Here is a 22,459-nt window from a genome sequence, read left to right on the forward strand (position 1 = left end):
CCGCGACGCGTCACGCGACCTTTACGACTGGGTACATAAGACAGAAAGTTGACTGAACCGCGCGCCGTCGCCACACGACGCGCCTTTGTGTAATAAACACATTAGTTAAGCCGTTCAATAGACGACGGCGCGTCAAGTGGTCGTCGCGAACGAGAATAAGACTGACAATCGATCGATCGGTGAGTCCTCGTGAGATGCACGAGACCAGGTCTTTACAGCGAGTCGGGGTCTCAAAGTTTTTTCCGCACACCCCCGAGCGCCCTTAATTTGAACGTGACTTCGCTCGCGTAAAATTCGAGGCGATTTCTCTTCCGGGGAAATATAATGAGGCAGTCCACCCTAGAAAATAATGAGATAACCAAATCATAATATGCGCGCGTAAGCACAGGCGTAAGTGCTCTTTAGTTAAACTTTGGTAAACATTACGTTTAAATTAGTATTTATGTAAATTTGTTTACATTTTTACGATTACGTTCAAGATTCAAATATTTTACATAGTAGAGTCTACATTGATCTTATTTTTGTAAGTATACTTCTTAATCGCTATAGGGGAATGATATAACAATTCCAACACGTGTTCGCGCGTCACAAGAAATCGACAGGTTCAAAGTCCTGACGATGTCGGCACAAAGCGGCCCAAAGCTCTTACGAGGCGCGCATTGAAGCGGAAAGCTCCGTAGTTGTCGTGATCGAATCAAGATGACGACCCGCGTGGCTGAGCACTGAGCAATCACCGCACTGATCTGATACGCGGAGAGTTCCGGGTTCGATTTCCGGACACACGATTTATTTGTTTAAATAATTAATTCACATTTCTGTTCCGGGAATGTGTGTTTGAACAAGTCTATACTTATTGACAGAACCTGACCAACCAACCCGAGCTAATAATAGATACCTACCTACTCCATCGTTGCTATCCCTGAAGACTGAGATGGAACTCCTGGGACAAGTATGTCTGCCTTACCACACCCTTCAAGGCGGAACCCAGCAGCATTTAACAATGACGTTATTAGGTATTACTGTATTAGGTATCCCAAAGGGTTCTGGCATCTTTAAATTTCTTCTACAACCTCGCGCTCGAACGTTTGAGCTAAACCTCGAACGTTCGAGCGCAGATCCGTGTCCATTAGTTTGTAAATCAATGCATAAACTAATCAATAATACGGTTTATACAGGAATAGATTACGGTCAGCCGTCAATTTCAGGAATCGCCCCCGATGCCGTGGGAACGTCAAACAATTGTAGATAATGTGGATAGCGTAGAAACAGGGGCTGCGTATCCCATTATTGCGATTAATGGGTGCCTACTTAATGATAATATCATAACTTGTAACGATATAGGAAAAAAATACTTTAAACTTGCAAATTTATAATTTTTAAGTACTTACAAAGTAGCCTTTAAATATTAAAATCCTGAACTTTTCGTTTACTTTAACAAAAGTGCGTTGCTTAAAATAAGTACTCAAGACGCATATTTTTTTTTTTCATAATATGCATTAAATAACCGGCGACAGTAGGTGACCATAATCATCGCGGGATGTCGCTTATGTATTAATTAATTGTCGCTCGTATGTTACCCCCCTTAGAAACATCTATGTGACGATATACAAGAACAAGAAGATAGTTCGATACTAATGCAATACAAAATCTTTTACACACAAAAAATCTTTTACGCAAATCTAAAATTACAAATACCCGCCAAACATTTGTAGGCAGTTGTGAAAGCGCTCGCCTAACGAAGTGCCAATTGGCCAACTTTGACAATTAAACTCTCGTAAAGCCAAAGTGACTGTTAACAACTGTTGCAGTTTAAATGTACATCACAACCCTTCTCTTTACTTTTGTGGGGAACTCTATATGGCCCAGAGATCATGAGATGATGAGATATGAGAAAAATACTGCTGTAGGTACAACTACCCACTATGAAAAAGTATCGATACTTTTCTTATTAATTATTGCCCACATAAGAACACCATTGATTCGATACTTTACAACTACTACTCTTGCGTAAATTATCGATACTTTCTGTTTGATCCTTTGTCCCTAGATATATCCTTAAAAGAAAGGAAAGCTTGAAATTACTCCATCACACTCAGATACATTCAAATAGAAAAGCTACCTGTTAATAACCTACAAGAGAGATTGGTTAAGGAAATATGGGTAAAGACTATCTAAGAGGATACCTGCCCATTATTGGGCCTATAATAAAATGATTATGACAATTTATTGTTTTGTCTACATTCCTACAGGTGACACACATGCACACCCACACATAACCGCATTTGCAATACTTACTAATCCTTACTAATATTATAAATCCGAAAGTAACTCTGTCTGTGTGTCTGTCTGTCTGTCTGTTTGTCTGGTTGTCTCTTCTTCACGCCTAAACCACTAAACCGATTTTAATGAAATTTTGTACAAAGATAGTCTGAGACCCGAGAAAGGACATAGGATAGTTTTTATCCCGGAAATCCCACGAGAACTAGGGATGGCGATCTAAGAACGATTAATCAGAGAATCGATCTTTTGGGCCCAAAACATCGATTATTTTAATCGATATTTGTAAGGATTCAATTGTAAATTATGCATTTGATCAAGTGATGATCTTTAACAAAGTTGAAGGTACGAATTTTCAGTTTTATGTATTTTAGTATGTTATAGTATTTTCTTTTAAACGCGGGCGAAGCCGCGGGCAAATACTGCTAGATTCATAAGGTATGGGTATGCGAGTGCAAATGCATATGATTGTAAAATAGATATCAGTGGTGCTGCTGCAGTCGACCTACAAGGAGTTCTATCTAAAGTGGTTTTATGTAACATTTAGTGTTGGTCTAGAATGTCTGTCTTCTCTTTCGTCTCGACTCGTCTCGTAGACGTCATAGAAGGTAATCGCCTCCTACGACGAGATTTTAAATTTAGTAGATCAGCAGTAGAGTCTTTCGCATGGTCGTACTTTCGAAAGTCTCGCATGAAATACCAAAATATAATAGAACGAAGATAAACTACACTAAACTACAATTATGAGCACCATTTAAATAACAATTATTACAGTACACAAACTCCCACTAACAATGTGTTTGAACACAGAAAACTCGCAGTACAGTCAAGCGCAAAAACAACCGAGTTTGGCCGTTCAGAGTACAGTTGGAAAGTAATTTCAATCCAAACGCTTCCTAATAGCAGCCGTCGTAATGCTCATAATACAGCTAACGGCGCAATAAACTCCACAAGTGATATGCAAAACCTATACAGATTTAATACTTATGTGTACGTTTAACAGCGGACCTGTTGCGCGGTCCTGCGTACTCACGTTTGGTTTATGCTAATCATTAATTAAGCTATTTTATGAACTTTGTTATTGTTTACATTGAAACATTTTTGTGCGAATTACTTAATGAAATTAAAATGAATGTAGCAATAGCATTCTTGTGGAGGAATGGAAGCTTTAAATATCTAATTTTCGATGTTTTACCAATGTATTTGAAGATATGATTACATTCTGTTGTACCTGAATAATTTATAAATCACGTATCACTGTTTCGCTGCTAACTTAACGATGAACCCGCTTAAAAGACATCAATAAAATTTTGTAAGTGCACATACATACATAGTTGGTTCCAACAAAAATGTTTAGGATTCTTTTGGACCGCTTTAGGTGGGCTGTTGTCAAAATCTTTTTTTTTTTTTTGGTCTATCGAGTCTATTGCTACTATATCGAATGTCTTCGCCTACTACAAAACAAAATATAAGTACACTCAACCACAGTTCAAGCGCACGTGTAGACTGTACATCTGACATTTTTCAACGACGCAGAATTAAATTTAACAAAAATAGTGCAGTCACATCCTGTCCGTAAACAACATACCGAGAAATGAGTCAATCACGAAACCGGTTGTCGCGTAAACTAAAGGTCCCTAATTTCAATTGTTCGCTCTACATTCGTACAAAAAAGCTTCCGTTATTGTTTTCAACGGACAAGCTCAGTCACGTAATATTCGTGTAATCCGAATATTTAAGGATTGGAATCTAATATGGCGAGTTGTATTTGGACCGCATAAAAATCGTTTAAATATATTATGACTCAAAAGGACGAAAACGCTTGTATAGTCAACTTGTTGCGTATGGTTGTTTACTTATGTCAAATTATATAATTTCCGATACCTATGTAAATAAAATAAATTTAATTTGAATTGCTGTAATTACCTACATATATCTCGCCTTAAATATATTACTTAAACATATTGTTTACTTCTTCGAAATTTTCTTCGTTCTTGGAAATTTTAATTGAGAAGTAAAATTAATAAACCTTTTACATATAGTTACATACGGCAAATTACGTTTTTTTGAAATATTACCTACAAGCCACAGCCATTTTCTAGGGTCATCACTATTTTAAACGACTTTTTCACACCATACAATGTACGAACGAGATAGCCCGACTTCGGCCGCCATTGTAATTCTATTCTTAAAGTCTCGAATAACACTCGTTATAATAATTCAACCGTAAAAGACAACCGCTGAGAACATTGTTATTGTTCTAAACAACGCGACAACATTTGTACGTTCCGTTTTCGAATATGACCCTTCCTTTGTTTATGTTTAGCAAAAAACTCCCAATCGTAAAAATGCCTTCTGGTAACGTCTATATTAACCGTACAGTTCTTTGAAGATGCGCTCTTTGTACTCCTAAAACTGGTTAACATAGAGTCGCTTCTTTGAATTATTATTTCAACCCTAATTTATAAAAATGTTTGTTAATTACACCTCACTTCTTCATGTCGTGTGTCCTCATTCCTTTCAGTAGTTTGCTAAGTTTAGAGGTATTTGATGAAGTGGATTACAAAATTACTAATAGAATCCTTGAAAGCCCAAATCTTTTTGGTTCTTGCTACTCTTTCGCACGAAGTTTCGTGAGAATTTACTAAGTGGTTTAAAATCTTTCGCGAAAAAAACGGTATAACTTTTAAGCTTTCACAGATGATTATAATAATTGTGAGACTAACTAATTTTATTTATTAAGTCTATTACCATTATTATTTTATGTTATTATGATGCCTTTATAAACGATTATTTAGTATAATTTTATTATAATTTATTCAACAATATTACATTTTAATTTAAACATAAATGATTTTAACCATTATGTGGGTGATTTTGTGTATTATGTATGTGATTTTATTTAAATAAATCATATTTATGTTTTCATAGCTGTACACATTTCAAAGATGTCTGCCTATTATAAGAAAATGCACAAAACCGTCCTAATTAACCATAAATCTAAAAAAAATCTTCATAAGATCGTTCGACAGTTTCTACACCCTATTTTTAAGTTTTAAGTCTCTTAAACTGGTGTGGTTATTCACTGTCAATCACTGTTATCAGTAAATAATGAGTTCTGGGAAGGACCGCGACAACGCGCCATCGTGCGGTAATGACCCGACTTCTACCTGTAAGATACACTTATCTTAGAATAATTATAATTAAGTAGTAATAAATAAATAAACAATAAATGTAATAAACGTCATAGGAGAAACGAAATCAAGTAGGCTCCGATGGCTCGGACACGTAGAGAGAATGGGGGAAGATCGAGCCCCGAAGCGCGCATACCTAGGTGTTCCTGACGGGCGAAGACCAGTTGGACGGCCTAAATACCGCTGGAAAGATGAAGCAGTCAGGGACCTCAGGGAGCTAGAACAACACAACTGGCAAGAAATTGCACAGGAGCGGGAGAAATGGCGACTTCTCGTATCGGAGGCCAAGACTCACTTCGGCTCAACGAGCCACCGGAGTAAGTAAGTAAGTAAGTAAATGTATGAATAAATAAATGTTAACGTTATTATTTTTAGCTCCACTCTGAGTATGGGCACATATGTTCCTGTCTATATGGGGGTCCAATATACAACCAATCCTTATGTAGAGAAAGTACATTTATAATTAGAAATTGATTAATGAGATGTATTTATATCGTTATTTAAAATTACATACTTGCCGCCTAAATTGAAGTCGTTTTTAAAAAATCAAAAATTGATCCAAACCAAAAGTGTATGTAAATTTCAGCTCAATATGTTGGAATGGGATTAACTGTTTTAAAATTCAGTTGGAGATGACCTTCAAACTCGAAGTAACAAAGTAAGTTAAATAAACGCTTGTAACAACGCGTGTAATAATAAGCTTACAGAGTACCTAGTTTAAAAATTACGGCCACATAATCCTCATTCCTTGTAAATATAAATAGCAAAGATACAAAGGGTTTCTACACAATATACATACGAAAGTAGATAACGCAGGTAGAGGAAACGCGGTCGTTACGAGTGACCGCGGAAAGTCCGCGCCGCCGTCCTTCTGGCACTCGTTTCGCAGTCATCGCTCGCAGATAACACAGTCACTAACTACCTACCTACCTACCTACTGTTTACTCTGACGTGGGTTTATTAAACTTCGAATATTGTTTTTAGAGATCCTTACTAAAATGGTAACTGGCCTATTGTCTGCTTCATAGTTTAGGCGAATCTAACGACACGTCATAATTATGTTAAAATCCATCAAACCGTTTGAGCTGCGGCGTGCCAAAGAATAAAACATACGAGTACATACCGCTGACTGTCTGTGTGTCCACACATGGACTGATGATGGATAACTCATAGGGCTCAAACTTACTATCTATCTATTATGTGAACCGTAATAAATGTACACTTAATTGTTCACACATTAATTTGGTATTATAATTAATGTGAAACCAAAATTAAAGAAAATAGTGCTGTGGAACCCCCGTATGCGAGTTAAACTCGCACTTGGCCAATTACTGAAAAAATTTAAGTTTGTTTTTTTATACCTATTCTTACGATACGCCACGACCATGCACTTTGAATGTTTTGATTTTGGATGCGTTAACCACTGCAATTTAATTAATATTGAGCTTCGATAATACGTACCTCAGCAATTAAAGGCTCAAATATCCACTTCAAACGATTCAATAACAAATTAATCCTCGCATTATAGTCGACGCGTAATATGTCATATGGCTTAGCGATCTAGACCCAACATATGAGTTCGCAACAATTACATTATCGAAAGAGATTAGCTTTCGACCGAATTGTTACCCTCGGGATGATTGACGAGCGCCGTCACCGGCTGGTAATTGGCAGCCCTAGCCGCGTGCGAGGGATAATCGCACGTAGGGTGCAAGGTAATAGGGGGTAATGTCGCGTGCGTTAACCGAAGGTTGCAGGGTTGGGCCGTTATCTATGCGTCAGTCGAATGGCCTCGCCGTGTCGTCGCTCGCCGCCGCTGCACTCGCGAGTAGGGTTACCAACATTTTATCGGATAAACGTTGTATTTTTAGAATACACTCGATAAACTCTTTTGCACTACAAACATTTACGGGAAAACTCGAAAGTAAACAATATTATAGGTATTAAGTATATTTTAAGTAAATGTATATTTTAAGGATGACTGTACCTACTATTTTTCGACATATCTAAAAAATACGTATTACAAAAATACATTAGATATGGGTATTACGCGAAAGCCATACAAAATATAAAAGTATGTTTGTTAGTTAGTAATTTTTCAGAAAACATTCTTTTTGGACGTCTTGCGTTAATTAAGCATTATCTTCAATTTAAATAATATAATTATGATTTACCAACTGCTTTTAAAATTTAATTAGCTAAAATATAGTATTCTCGCTTACAATATATTCAACAGTAGCCCGAAATACAATCCAATACGTATATTTAGTGCAGTTACCATCCCTACTCGCGAGTGTCACGATAACAATTACAGAGAAAACTTATATCGCGCTGCAAACGGAGGATAGTACACCTTATTCCACTGTAGATAGCTTACCATCACGTCAGGTACGGCACTGTCGGCGACTCGAATACCAACAGTCGGCACTGGACGGTCGTGTGTATACACATAATTAGAGATAGCCACATTTGTTATTCACGGCTAGAGAGGTCCCAAGATAATGCCCCAGAGTTCCGGCTTAAGAACTCAGCAGGACTTAACCGATCAATGCTGATGAGAGAGAAATTAAGAGTTCAAAATGTAAATAATATCTTTTCAGAGAAGATTTTTACAGGATGTGTTGAATATATTGACTTTTAGTAATAGATATTCCAAACATTTGAAACACATTTTGTACAAGGAAAAGTCGGTGCGTAAACTCATATTTTTCTGTCACAAATTTTCTGTAAGAATGACATTTATTATAAAATTACAAATTTCATTTAAATTGATTAATGAAACCTAGAACTAATTCAGATCGAAAATTCTTATTGTTTATTATTTTCATTTATATTTTTGATAATAGGTTAATCTGTTGATTCTGGGGTCAAACCGTCAAATACTAACAAACCATATAACATTAATATCACAAAATAATTAAATCAAAAATGATACTATATTTGATCGTTGATATCTTTCGTAGAATATAATATATATCCAACTTATTGATCACCTTTTGGATATAAGACGGAAAACGAAGATAGCTAAGCTTTCGCAAAATATAATCCATAATCATACATAAGCTAGCTCTGAAACCGCTGAAGAATCCACTTACTCACCTAAGTCTTCCAAGAAAACTATCCACATTGTTTAAGAACAATAATATTATTTCGATCTGACTTTCACCAGGCTGTAGAGGGTAATGTATTTCAATCGTATGTATGTAGGTATGTCTCAAACTTTAACAGGAACTGCCCAAACGGCTTGACGGATTTTACTATTAATATGAGCTGTCGTTAGTTTCGTCTCGATTATGGGAATTCCATAATTTTAAGGCTTTTTTCTTTTTATAATATTCGTCTGGTTAGTTTCTAAGTGTTAGCTAGTTTTAGTGTTTTAGGTTATAAATGTTTAAGACACTACAATAGCCGTTCGTGTCTATTACATACCTTACTCATTAAATAAGCATAAATGCTTACAAGACAGAGCCTACCCATAATTGTTATTAACAAAGTAACATAATAGTATATTACTATTATTACTAAACAATTTTATGAGCACTACACAACAATGTTGAGATTTATGAATACCGCTACATATGGTCTTGCAATCATGTAAACCTCCAAATCTTCTGTTTAAGAAAATGACGTCACATTACCATTAGTTATGTAGTAAGGAAGGACTGCTAGTGGTTCGATTTCGGTGGCATCATTACCAATACCTATTTCTACTTTATAACATTAATATAGTGTTGCTGTGTTGGTAATACGAGGCACTCCATTTAGTCCTTAGAGTTAAGGACACACTGGCCGTTACAGGTAGAAACTCAGTCCCATTTTCTGATTAAAATTTCCATGAGCGGTAATAATCTACAGCTCCAAACTATTAAAATTGATTCTATGTCTTTCTAATAGAAAGTTTCGTTATTTCAAACATACAAAGCTGTTTCGCCCTTAATAAATATTTTAGGGATCTCTAGCAGTCATTGCTTGACCCCACCGTATGCACCAATGTACAGTAGTGTAAAGTATATTCCAGTGCCGTAGGAAGGGATAAGAATGTTTTTCAATTTGGTTTATTATTGTACCGTTATACAAGATTTGTTAGTGGGATCCTTTGAATGATTTCAATCAAATTTATGTGAGCTGTGAACCATTTTGTTTTCATGTGAGCCGCTGTTCAGATTTTCGTACAAGTTATTTAAATACCCTCTCAACTAGATAAACTCTGTTTTGTCACTGTAAAAACCCATAATATATTTTCACAAAGTTTCAGGAAGACAAAGTCGTGTATCAAAACAAGTTAAGTTAATAGTTGCGAGAACGAGAAACTTGTCTGACCTAGTGTCTCCTTAACCTCTCGTCGCGGAGTTGCTATTTTATCGCGATCGTGTTGCTAGCTCGCTAGTCGCTACCCACTAGATAAGTACATCATCCGTTAACAAGAGCGTTGGCATATCGAATATCTGCTGCCTAATGCGATTCTTCACGCTACACGCGCGGCAGGGAATCCATCCTTTGAACGCGTTCAAAAATCCGCTAGAGCATAAGCGCAGTACGTCCCCAGCCATCATACCTGATTGCACATCCAACGGATGGCGCAACGATTACCGACCCGCGGCAGTTTCCATATATCGCGATAAAACTTGTGAAAGTGCGTCAGACGTCGTGAACTTTGCGAAGTGACTGTTGCGTTGCGACGTTGCATTGTCCGATAGATACGGAGACGGCGTTCGATTACGTGGGACGGGCGAGCGGCGAGTCATCAGTTCTAACGCGTGTAGGTAGGTAGGTGGCTCCGTCTAAAAATTCAAGTCGCGGCGTCAGCGGGTGCAGCCGGTCTCGCGCCATCGGGCTAATGAGTGTGAGCGAGCGGGGGTGGCGCGGGGGGCAGGGGGGCGCGGTAATGGCGCGCGGCGTCGGATGTCGCCGGGGGGTGCCGCGCCGCGCCGCCGATAACAAAATCACTAGAGAACGTACGCCGAGATCGCCGAAACCACTTGCACCGGATACGGCATACAATGCCGGCCGGCGCCCGCTCGCCGCCCGCGTAACTTAATGCCGCCGATCGTGACTCATCAGTAGAAAAAACCTTTTCCTCATACTTACTGTTGAAAACGTTAACGATTTATCACGCCGACGAGTATTTAAGGTGACATGACATCGTATAAAGCGTATAATACAAATTAACTATTATACGATCGTAGGTTTCATATCCCATAAATCGCTACCGATTGAAAACACAATTTGTAGACCCAATATGAAAGCGAACGAAAATACACGGTTACACTGTTCCGAGAAAAACACGTCAAATTAAAATTGCGAATTTCGCATAGGTTTCGTATTCTAAGCGCAGCAGATACAATAGCACACGACCGAGCGTCGCCCGCTACACGTGCCACGTTGTTTACTTACCGTTTTATAACAGCATTGTTTCGACAGAATATAAAGCTATCTGGAATATCCCTTTACAGAAAAATGCCTTCATTAAAACTTCATACTTGTGAATACAAATAAATAAAATTGACACGTTTGTCCCTCATTTTAATACCTATGGGCTATGACTTGTTTTCTAGATGTATTTGTTCAATAGAGAAAACAGTAAATAGTTTCACAGTTGTACGGAATAATTTTGGAAATGACCGAATCCATTTTGATCTTGTGATTGGTTCTAATTACGGAGACTTAGAAAGAGATGGTCTCTAATTAAATCAAAAATAGTAAGCACACATAGTGCACGTATTTGCACGATACAAAATGAAAATTGCGCATAAAACTGAGCTCAAACGAGCCACGAGAGCTTAACCATCAGCTCACTAGTGAGCACTAATTAGCGTTAATTACCTATTATATTGCCATATCCACGGAACTTCTTCATCGGGGACCATCGCCAATGCCCGAAATACAGTGCGGGCGACGCGTCGTAAATCGCGGCGCGGCTCGGCGAGGGCCTTTGTGTGGCCTCGACTTGGCAAAAACATACCTACGGTGCGCGGACTCGCTACTTGCGCTTCTACCTACACGCAAACATGCTACATGTACAACTACACACTATACCTACATACTCCGACAAACATATATTACGGCTTTAAAAAACCTGTACCAATGCTACGATATACTTAGCTTTAACAGCTATGCATATTGGCTGACACGTATCCACTATAAGACAAAGATTTCGGACAGGAATGTTAGCTATGCTATCATTGAGCATGTTAGTAGTTGATAGACACTCAAGGAGATGGTTATCTTCACAAGCAGATCGTTCTATCTTAGTCTGCTAGCCATCTCGTGGATTTAATTCGTAAATCGGCTCACACGACATTCGTGTTAAGACCAGTGATATAACATATATCGACTATTAATTGTTACAATAAACTCACTTACTTTATAACTTTTCCACGCTGCGAACAGAAGTGCACATGAAACCCAACAAATTAAAAAACGACCAACTTACGCAATAACATCAGTTTATAAAGGACAAATTCCATGTAATACAATCAATGACGTTCCAAGAATGAAAGTCGAATCAGTTCATCCTAGACAACCGAGAATAGTACTTCTATCAGAATAAGTAAGATTTAGAGTAAATGCGATACTAGATGAGATACTAGATATGTGCAGATTCATGGACCTACAAAAGAATATACTACAGGTAATAACATCCCTTAATTCGCTTATATTTTGACATAAGTAAAAATATAGACATCAGGGTCATATATACGTTCAAGGAAATTCCTCCTCCTCACAAAAACTCGACGAACGCTACCGAGGTGAAATTCTCTCGACACGTGCATAAAATCATCTGAATTCGTCCAGAAATACTTCAAGTTTTATTCCGAAGAAAGAAATTTTCCAAGTTTCCATTCGATCTCAATAACACTTACCTACCTATGTATAACATATGTCAGTCTCATTATTTTATCTATATTTATACTTACATAGCTTATCGATCATTGATCATATAACAATGTTTTGGTTATTAGATATTGAAATTTTATCATTTCAGCCTTCGAGAAATTGTCATATTTCGATCTTGGTAGAGAAAAATTGGATAGATTGAATATAAATAACGGATTTTAGATTATAGCGGTCTATACCAGTCAGCGTAAGATGTTCGTGAAGCATAGCTCTCAAGCAACATAGAAGCTGAGAAGAACTGATTCAAGAAAACTAGAATTCAGTTTCGAACGATCCATACCAATACAAAAAAGTATCGATCCGCCTAAGGGCACCAACAACCTCGGTTTGAAACGTTTCTTGCGCAGACATCCATCACTTCAGCGAAATATCCCTAGCGACCCAGCTCAGGCTCAACCTCAATTTAGCATTAGGCTTCAAATATTAAAGCGGTTAGACCGGCAGCAACATTTTGCAGGCATTTTCCCGTTCTTTCTGGAAAAACCGCGGGAGGGCAATGAATTGCCATAAAGTAGATTTGCCTCTAGCCTGGCGCAATGCTGCGGCCAAAATTCAAAAGCGACCCGTGATTCCCAAAGCGTGTATACGGACAATTTTGCAGCATTTCAAAGAATCCGCAGTGTTTGTCGTGGGCCTTACGCGAACTTAATAGGTACACGATTACTGAAGTTACATTGAATACTGGCGCTCCAGTAGCTACCAATTACACAACAAGTCTATTTAGAAAACTTACCTCTCTCGCCCGTGGGTTTACCCACCCTGTTACGACAGTGTTCAGTGTTATGACATTGTTCAATTTAATGCAATTCAAATAAAAGAAACACTCACAGTATTTCTTTCCCTGTATTACGTTTGATATGGATGCACACAAAGACGAGTACAGAACACCCTGGCACAAATCAGAAATCTATAGTCATTATGTAAATGTCTGACTGACCGGGAATCGATTCTGGAACCCTCTGGGTATCAGTCTGTAACGCTGAGCGCTCTGTCGTGTGGATCGCAAAAATAAATAATTCGACTCCCAGCGTACTCCAAGTGAAAACTTTGCAATTTGAACTCCAAAACAATCATAAATGCGTTATTCCTACTAATTTACAGTTTGTCATTTTTAAACATTGTCAATTGAATAAACACACAAAAACAAAGTATCATACGTTTATATATAACGATTTAATTGCATACAAAAAATATTATGTATTCGCAAGAAACATGGACATATACAAGAAGAATGTCCACTAGCTCATTCCCCGCGACCAATAAAGCCTAACGAGGTCTCGTGGCAGGCACCGAAACCGCCAATAAAAGCTCCACAAAGTAAAGCTCGTATATTGAAAATGTTCCATATTATTATCTTCGCAAGCCGGTGGGTAGTAATTAATGACTCTATAAATTTCACTCGAGATTAAAGTGCTTCATCTGAGTATTTTGCGTCTGCTTCTTAACTGACCGAGCTGTCAGCGTGGAGATGACAGTGCTGACAATTGCATAAACATGTTATCTTATGTGGTGTACGGTGAAGAAAATATTGCGGGACGTAATGCGATATAATACGATATGCGTTTCTGTATTTGTTGAATGAGTCAATTGAGATATTTCTAGAATATGAGAGCAATGGTTTAGTAATAAATTGATGGATGGAGTACTTAATTTAGAAAAAAATTACCCTTAAAAATTGTACGTCAAATATGGGATTACTAAGCAATGCGACCGCTGTTAAGCATTTAGCTTGTAATAATTAAGGTAATTTATTAGATCTGATATCGTAAAGACCATTTAAAGCTATGTAATAATTGTGCTTAAGTTATATTCCGTAAACTGAAACTGTATATTTTTTTCACACGAAATGTCATTAATATTTGATCCGTTACTAATACAAATACAACTGAGCTACTATTACGTCACGTAATCCATTTTTAGGACTTTTAGTGGAGACGTTTCTAAAAACAAACCCGAAGTTAAAAATTTGATAGGTCAATTCCAAAATATAGTCGGAGTATAGTAACTGGTGTAATCGATTTGATTCGAAGTCATAATCCCGTTAAACAAACCAACAGTATTATTCTACAAGGCCTACATTTATAAGTGTTTCTACTAAAGAAATAAAACACGCATCTATTGCCCGAAGTATTCAAGACGAGAATTAATCAGCATCTTCTAGACAATCTAGGTATCATGACCTTCGAATTCCCGTATTATCTAATTGATTGATTACGATAAAATAAAAAGTAAATACTACTCAAGTGTTATATAAAAACACAAAGAGATTTCTTTAACTTAATTATCACTTCAACCACGAAGCTTGAAATCATATGATTCTAATATTTAGCATTCTAATGTGGTATTAAAGGGTCAGTCCTTTGGGTCCTACTACTTGGTAAAAATATGGGCTAAATTACTTGGCTACTATTCAGTATTAGGTACTCTTATATATCGTTTGCTATCCATATACGTTACACTACGCCGATGTCACAGGAGTCACAAACAGAATCAAATATATTAACAGTTAACACAGATCTAAGTATACGCAACAATGTTCCTGTGTAATTTCGTGAATATTAGGTCGTAGCCGCACTAGCAATTCGATTGCGATGTCATTCATACGAATTAACTTTCTTACTCTGCTTAGGTGATCACACCGACAAAAGTTTATAGGAGTTTATTTTTAAGAAGGTGTCATTTTCTTCTCGTCACCTAAACGGTGCAACCACGGCCTAATAATTATAAGAAAGTGGTCGTAAAGCTAATTTGTTCATTCGCTTGTTTTTCTTTTTTAGGTCAATCCTTCATTATCTTTTTTTTTAATGCTTAATGGTTATTCGCCTTCTCTGTAGGTCAATCGTCATTCTTCTGTATTGTAGTATTTAAATCTTAATTGTTTATTTGTCTTCTCCATAGCTCAATCATCATTCTTTTTATTTACTTAGCTCATTCGTCGTTTCGTTCATTCGTACATTTGTTTACATGTTAGTTCTTTTTTGTTTTTAATTTTGTCTGTTCTCGCAAAACTGCAAACACATCGCGAATAGCTTGTTAAGCTTAGGGGTGAATTTCCGAGAACATTGGACACCGGTGCCCGTATACACTGTACAGTGTCGAAATGCAATACATTTGTTGTTCGCGCCCGGGATCCATAGCGTAAGCTGTTTCCGCCCCGCAGATAAATCGCCGGATAATTGACTGTACTGAAATTTCACTCGTGTGAAACAATTACGTCTATTAACGGGGAAAATAATAGCTGCGTGATATTGTCGAAATTTTCAATATAATATTGGATCAGAGGTTGTAGAATCTGATGTGATTTAACGGTGGCATCACACATGAATTTTTTTTTTTCAAAACCAGTTTTGATTTTAAAGTGTGGTAAGGAAGTTATATACGACACATTGCAATTTTTGTCAGAATTTGTCAATTATAGCCTAGAACAATTGTCCAATTTTGAACTTTGATAGGCCAAAGATACATAGTTACGATTATTTTATTGCTAACTTGTATTAGCCCTCAACGTTTACTAAACAAGATATTATCTACATCTTAGATAGACTTCTTGGACTCGATATCTATAAAAAGCAATAAATTTAGTAAAAAAAGTAAAAGCTTATTAAAAAAAACATCTTTATTCTTGTTAGTAAATAGTCTTAATTACGTAATACTGGCTCACGAGTATACATACGTGCCTACATCGTGTTTTAATTCACGCCACGGTGCGTGCAAATGATTGTGCGTGACTGCCTACTTTGTTTTATATTCGCGTGGGTAGTGGGTTCGCTAGTCGCCTCGGGCACCGTTTTGCTCCGTCTACTACGGCTACGAAATTATTCGTTAAAAACCCTCTTATGTATATTTCTACGTATCTTTGTTTAGATCTAGTGCGCTTGATAATTTCAGTCTATATATACCTAAATACATATGAGGTAATAAACAGGTTACTGTAATTATGTACTTATATATCTTTATTGTTTGTTAATAAGTTATATGCGCTAATATTTAACTAGACTTGTGTTTTCTACTTATGAAACGTAGTCAGGTAGTTATGATACATCCATAAACAATTAAAATCGATGAACCTCCCTTGGTAATACCTACTTAAGCAGGTAGCATCATTTGGTCATGAGAACTTAAAGGCCATTGTCCGATATGCGACTGCTCCTTTTTGTTACTAGTACCCTATAAAGAAGGAAACGTTTACAGTTATCTACTAATCACTGCATACAATGTACGCGATAAAGTTCCGCGAATTCGCTGCGGTGCCGCCGCGGTGGCGCACGCTCCGCCGCTCCCGGCAATAAATAGCAAAACACGTCCAAATCGAACGATCATTATAATTCATTCATTAAATTCATTATACACTCGGCGGAGCGAAAAAATACGGCTCGGGTAATCGGCGCTATTACTCGCTAACTAGTCGTTTGCAGACGGCTACGAGACGATGTTATGAGACAAAGTTTGGAACTTAGAAAAGTTGCGGCACGCCGCGTCGCCCGGGAAAAGTTCGAGAAGTTTGCGCCACCGCGAGTCGCGCCACGACTCGGGGATCGCGGCGGATTTCTTTCGGGCTCGGGTAGAAAGTGGATGCGTCGGGAATTAATTGCATTAATAAAGTGCGGAGGCTAGGCCGGTGTTTACGGGCGCGGGGGTGCGGGCGGGGTGCGGGGCGAGCGCCGGACGGACACAAAGGAGAGGCGCGGCCGGCGGCCGCCGGGCCGCGGGTGGCCTTATCACCGACCGGCACACAGTCGCCTCGCGCGCCCCGCGACGCACGCCTCGCGACACCGCCGCGCGCCGCGACCATCGTCCGTCAGTGACTTGTGATAGTGAGTGACACCCGAACCGCGTCTTGCTCTTGTGTGACCGACTGAGCACGTGCCGCGCACTGCGCAACACTACCATTATTTTTATTGGTTGGATTCCACCCCTGGAAGAAGTTTACAATATCGCAAAACGGCTGAGCTGTCAAAAATTGTAAACACAACACACGTGCCGCCGACTCGCAAGTAAGTTGTAGTTATGATCCTTATCGTCCTGTTTAAAGTTCAGTGAAATTAAAAAATATAATATATTCAGATTAAAAAGTTTCTAGTAAAATAGTCATAAAGTTTAAAATGTTCGTATAAATTTTATAATGGTATAATTCAGTATAGTGATAACGCATTTTTTTTCGGACCAACCTTATCCAGCGCATTTTGCCAAAAAAACAATTGACATTTTTCGATAATTATATGCCTACCTTCTTTCTTATCAAACTACAATCAAATAAAATATCTAAGCCTACTTAATATCCACAACGGTATTCTCCAGAAAAGTTGCACACAGTAAATTTTTGAAATAAATAAACGCAAAAATGTTAAAGGTTTAAAAAATTAATATCGTAGGCTAAAAAAAGATGCATAAAATGATTTTCCGTTCATAAAGTTTGCAGTACTTCTTTAATTTTATAAAGTTTATTTATTCAGGCCATAGATTTCACGCAATAAATAAAAAATATAAATTCAAACACTTACCTATTTTTCTATAATCTGAGAGCCAGTTTTCTTACATTATGTTGTTTAAATAACTAAATGTCAGCGAGTATAAGTATGAAAATAGTTTAAAATTTGTACATGTCGCGCACACTTACATTACATTGTTAGTTTTCATTTAATCTTCAGTATTATAATAATCCGCTACCAATGATTTGAAGGATTTAAAATATTTTTAACACACTTAGTTCATTTTTTTATAACTACCCGTCTTTTCTTCGAAAACGTTTAAAGTAGTTACAATATTTAAATTAGTCTTAAATAATTTGCAGGTAATTTATTGTATGTTCATTATAGTTACCATTATTATATGATAGGGTATAAATATAAGGTATTTTGGTTTTTACTTAAACACAATCATACCGACGACAAAAATGCAATCTATAATTAAATCACAGTACAAATATATAGATCCTTATACTGTGCTAAAATGATATATTGCTATTTGCTATTATTTCGTAAAAATCTAGAAATTTAACGTTTAACGTTATTTTACATTGTAACAAAGCTATGGAATATATTCACCTAATTTTGTAATATAGAGAACAGCCGACAACAAACAGAATTCGTAATCAACTCTGCAAAAAGCTTCACAACATGCAACAATTGCTTGCCTAATCATTTAATTGTTCCGGTTAAAAACGTTCCCGTGTTAAAACAGCTGACAATCTTTAATACTTCAATAATTTTAAAAATTAAGAACTTAGAATAAGCTTGTAAATAAACAAATCGGTTAATAAGTACCGGTTAATTTTTTTTAAATATATTTGTCACGACAAACGCATATAGCAATCACAAAACAATTAGTTTGCACGCAAACAACTTTACAGTCGTTTTTATGAGTCCGTGTTTTGTGTACACAAAAACATTAACATTGGTGAACATTTTCGGTTGCGGTCTCGTAGCGCCATCTATCGGTGACCGAGTGAGGCGCGCGGCGCTCGCTGGCAAGGTCACCGTGTCAACGACCCGACAACTTTTGCCGCTTTACTGTTGTCGTAGGTCATAATTTTATGTCTTCTTTTTGTTTATCTTTTCGTAACTTTATAGCTTCCCGCGTAAACACATTATTGTTTTGTTGTTGCCGAATATGATTTTTATCTTTCGGCTGACGAGCATCGGACATGTTTAAGGATTTGCGAATCGTGCAATAGATTCGAGATGTGATGATAAATGAGTTCAATAAACTTCTGATTCGATTTTGCAAAACAAACTGCGCTACGCATTACCTACTTATGTGTATATTATTGTTATGTGTCAATGTCGTAGGTATCCTAATTCGAGTTAAAAATAGCATTTATGCATTTTATTACAAATGTTACATGAGCAAATACACCCTTTAATTTTACCTAGAATTGTATCTACATTCGAACAAGCGTAGGAATTTTGAATTGTTTTCGAAATAATATCCTGAGAGTTCGATGTCTACGAAGTAGGTACTTAGGTACTTGAGAAACAACTTAATGTGTATTCGCGACGGCATTGGAGAAAATGTACATAATTTTGTCTGCGACGTAAAGTAATGTTACATACGGGACCGCTCTAAGCGATAACTTTGCACGTCGGCTGTCAACGGTCTGACCGCTAATTATCGCGCCAAATAGGAACGTTGAATTTGTTACACGCACACGAAACTGGTCTCGAGGGACCGGTTAAAATTATAGTGGCACATTAACAATGGAAATTTTCCTTTGTTACAGCAAGCGAGAGGCTAAAATGACGACGAAGGGCAAGCGGCCGATGCGCGCCCTCACGCCCGGCGACAAGATCGAGGCCATCCAGCGCGTCAACGACGGCGAGTCCAAGGCGTCCGTCGCGCGCGATATCGGCGTGCCCGAGTCCACGCTGCGCGGCTGGTGCAAGAACGAGGACAAGCTGCGCTACATGACCTCGCGCCTCTCCTCGCCCGACACCGACAAGAGCAACGACGGCGAGCCGCCCGACAAGCGCGCGCGCACCGAGTCGCCCGCCGCCGCGCCCGCCGCGCCGCCCGCCGCGCCGCTCTCGCCCGCGCCCGCCGGCCTCGACCTCACCACGCCCGCCGCCGCGGTGCACAGCGCACCCGTGCCGCAGCCACCCCTCGACGCCCCTGTCGAGCTCACCACCAAACGCACGGAGCCATCCCTGCCCCACCACACGTCGCGCGAACGCCGACCGGACCCAGGAGCCAGCGTCTCCATGAGCGCTATCAGCCCTCTCTCCGGCTTGGCTCATTTACCGGGGCTAACACATTCCCACCTGGGTCTTAGTTTCAACGAAATCGCAACGAATCTCACGTTGCTCGCTCAACTCAACCCCGGCCTGTCCGCCCTATCGGCCCAGCCCGCAAGCCGGGCCTTACGCTCGGTGCGCTCTCCTAAGCCGGCACACAATGGAGTACTTAACTTAAACGAAAGCAAACATCGCAGCAAATCTCATCACTCCTCCGATCCCTATCGGCACAGTGGGTCCAAGTCGAGCCATCACAGCACCTCGGCTGCCTCGCAACCGGTGGACGATACTTTGTGGTACTGGCTCAAGACGCAGCAGGCCATGCTCGACCTGACCGCACAGACTACCACCGCTCATCCACTGCATCTCCCGAAGGCTGCGGAACCCATCCCACCGAAACCGGTCGCACCCGCGCCCCCTATCAATTCGCATCTAGACTATAATAGAAATTCGTGGTTGTGGCAATATTACAAACAGTTCGGTGGAGCGATGCCGTTCCCGGAGGACAAGCTCAAATCTGCGTCCCAGGTGCCAAAGGAAAAATCGTCAGAAAACATTCTCTACTCGCATCTGACGAAAGGCAAGATGGAGGAGGAGCGGACTTCGACGAGCCCGATTCACGCTCATGCGCAACCGATGGAAGAAACGCGCGAACCGGCGGCGGAGGAGCCGCGAGTGGCCGAGCCCGCCGCGAGCCCGGACGTCGGCGCCGAGAACAAGGAGCCGGCGCCGGAGAGGACGCACGAGACGGCGAGGAGTCAGACAAAGGCGCGGACGGTGCTCGACAACCTGCTGTTCAACAACACGAACCGAGCGTCGAGCGAGGAGGGCAAGAACGGCGACGTGTCGAACGGGGAGTGGGAGTCGGGCGCGGCGGAGGCGCTCGAGCACGGCGACAAGTTCCTGGCGTGGCTGGAGGCGAGCGGCGACCCGAGCGTGACGCGCATGCACGTGCACCAGCTGCGCGCGCTGCTGCACAACCTGCGCGCGCGCCGCGCCGTGCCCGCCGTGCCCGCCGCGCCCGCCGACCACGCCGCGCGCCGCAAGTAGCCGCGCACACGCCAAGCCCTCTCTCGCTACAGGGAATATTTCAATTATGTGTGTACATACATAGTTACGTCGCTAGTAAGCGTTCACTTGTGATATGTGTAGCCAAATTTGCGTAATTTCTTTGTTCTAAAAGAAAAGCTATGCATTATATTTCTTTAATTTTAAGGTTAATCTTAAGTAAGTTATGGATCAGACGCTGTTCTCTATGATGCTTTGTCGAGTGACTACATTGATAGTTGATCTTTTTCCGAGTTTATAAACTTTTAAATAAATAGTTCTGTAAAAATTGATGTTATCGATCTGCAATCACGTTAATTTTCGATGCACGCGAACTGTTATGTGATTAGAATAAGTAGTACCGCTGTATGTTGCCATTTGACGATTACATTCCTAGCTGTACCCTACTATAGTAGTTGGATCCCTATGTTCTACCTCAAGTCAAAAGTAAATGCTAAGTCACGGCGTCCTTTCGACCGTTTACCGATGTTGGCGCGGGTTGTCTGTTTGTCGAGGAGTTGTGTCATGGAGTATACCAAATATTGAAAGGATGCGATCGATGTGCCAATCGTGCGAACAAGGTAATATTGTTAAGATATTAAAGACTATTGCGTTAGGGCCACGGAGTGATGATAACACTATTGTAAAATATGCTTCAAGCGTACAACGTGTGGAGTAAACATGTCTCAATTTTGAAACTTCATAATATTATGAAATTACGTAACGATTAATAAATACCTAATACGGGTAGAAGTCCCCCATAATTGTTATTACTTGAAGAAAAAATAAAAGTGTTACATGTAGTGTCATTGTGAATCTGTGGCAAGTGCTAGACACTCGTGGTCGTCTAATTGTTTTCTATTGCTCAGTATTTTATATGGTAGACATTATCTAAGTATGTCTCGACTCGGAATTGTATTATATGTTAAAGTTAACAGTTAAGGACACTGTGATCAAAATTATAAATTATTGAGAGATTATTAATATTGTAAGTACATTCCTAATTAATAGAGTGTATTATCGTAATGTTACAAGGTTGTCCAATGGTGTGGTGTTGCGAAGATAATCGCAGAGTGCGAAAGATTTTTAGAAAAGTTCAAATGCTGTATGTCTCCTTTCCACTGAAGTTAGAATAGTTGATTTGCATTTCGTGTTAATTATATTAGCTCCACTGGAAAACTATTCGAGAGAAGATATTTTGTACAAAATTAAAAATTGGATTATAAAAATGATACTCCTTTAACACAAAGTTTTTGTGATCTTAAAAATGTTGAAGAATAAATTTGATTGAAACTTTAACGAATGCCTGAGTTT

At 39.1% G+C, this 22,459-nt stretch overlaps 2 protein-coding genes across 2 annotated transcripts in view; one reads left to right on the forward strand and one right to left on the reverse strand.

Annotated features, from left to right (window-relative positions):
* Positions 1 to 22,459, reverse strand: part of lobo (coiled-coil domain-containing protein lost boys) — a 208,357-nt gene that overhangs the window by 184,830 nt on the left and 1,068 nt on the right. The window lies entirely within an intron of this gene.
* LOC140742676 (protein distal antenna) lies at positions 17,032 to 22,448 on the forward strand. The gene is made up of 2 exons (XM_073073634.1): positions 17,032 to 17,362; positions 19,588 to 22,448. Exon 2 carries the CDS (start codon positions 19,604 to 19,606, stop codon positions 21,146 to 21,148), a length of 1,545 nt encoding a protein of 514 aa, XP_072929735.1. The 5' UTR covers positions 17,032 to 17,362; positions 19,588 to 19,603; the 3' UTR covers positions 21,149 to 22,448.

The sequence above is a fragment of the Epargyreus clarus genome, unplaced genomic scaffold (assembly GCF_041222505.1).
Source record: "Epargyreus clarus isolate Ecla_fem2 unplaced genomic scaffold, WU_Ecla_fem_2.2 ptg000006l, whole genome shotgun sequence".
Lineage (NCBI taxonomy): Eukaryota > Metazoa > Arthropoda > Insecta > Lepidoptera > Hesperiidae > Epargyreus > Epargyreus clarus.

Bases quoted from the DNA above. Each gene is read 5' to 3' on its own strand.
- LOC140742676 (XM_073073634.1), top strand. From the start codon at position 19,604: ATGACGACGAAGGGCAAGCGGCCGATGCGCGCCCTCACGCCCGGCGAC.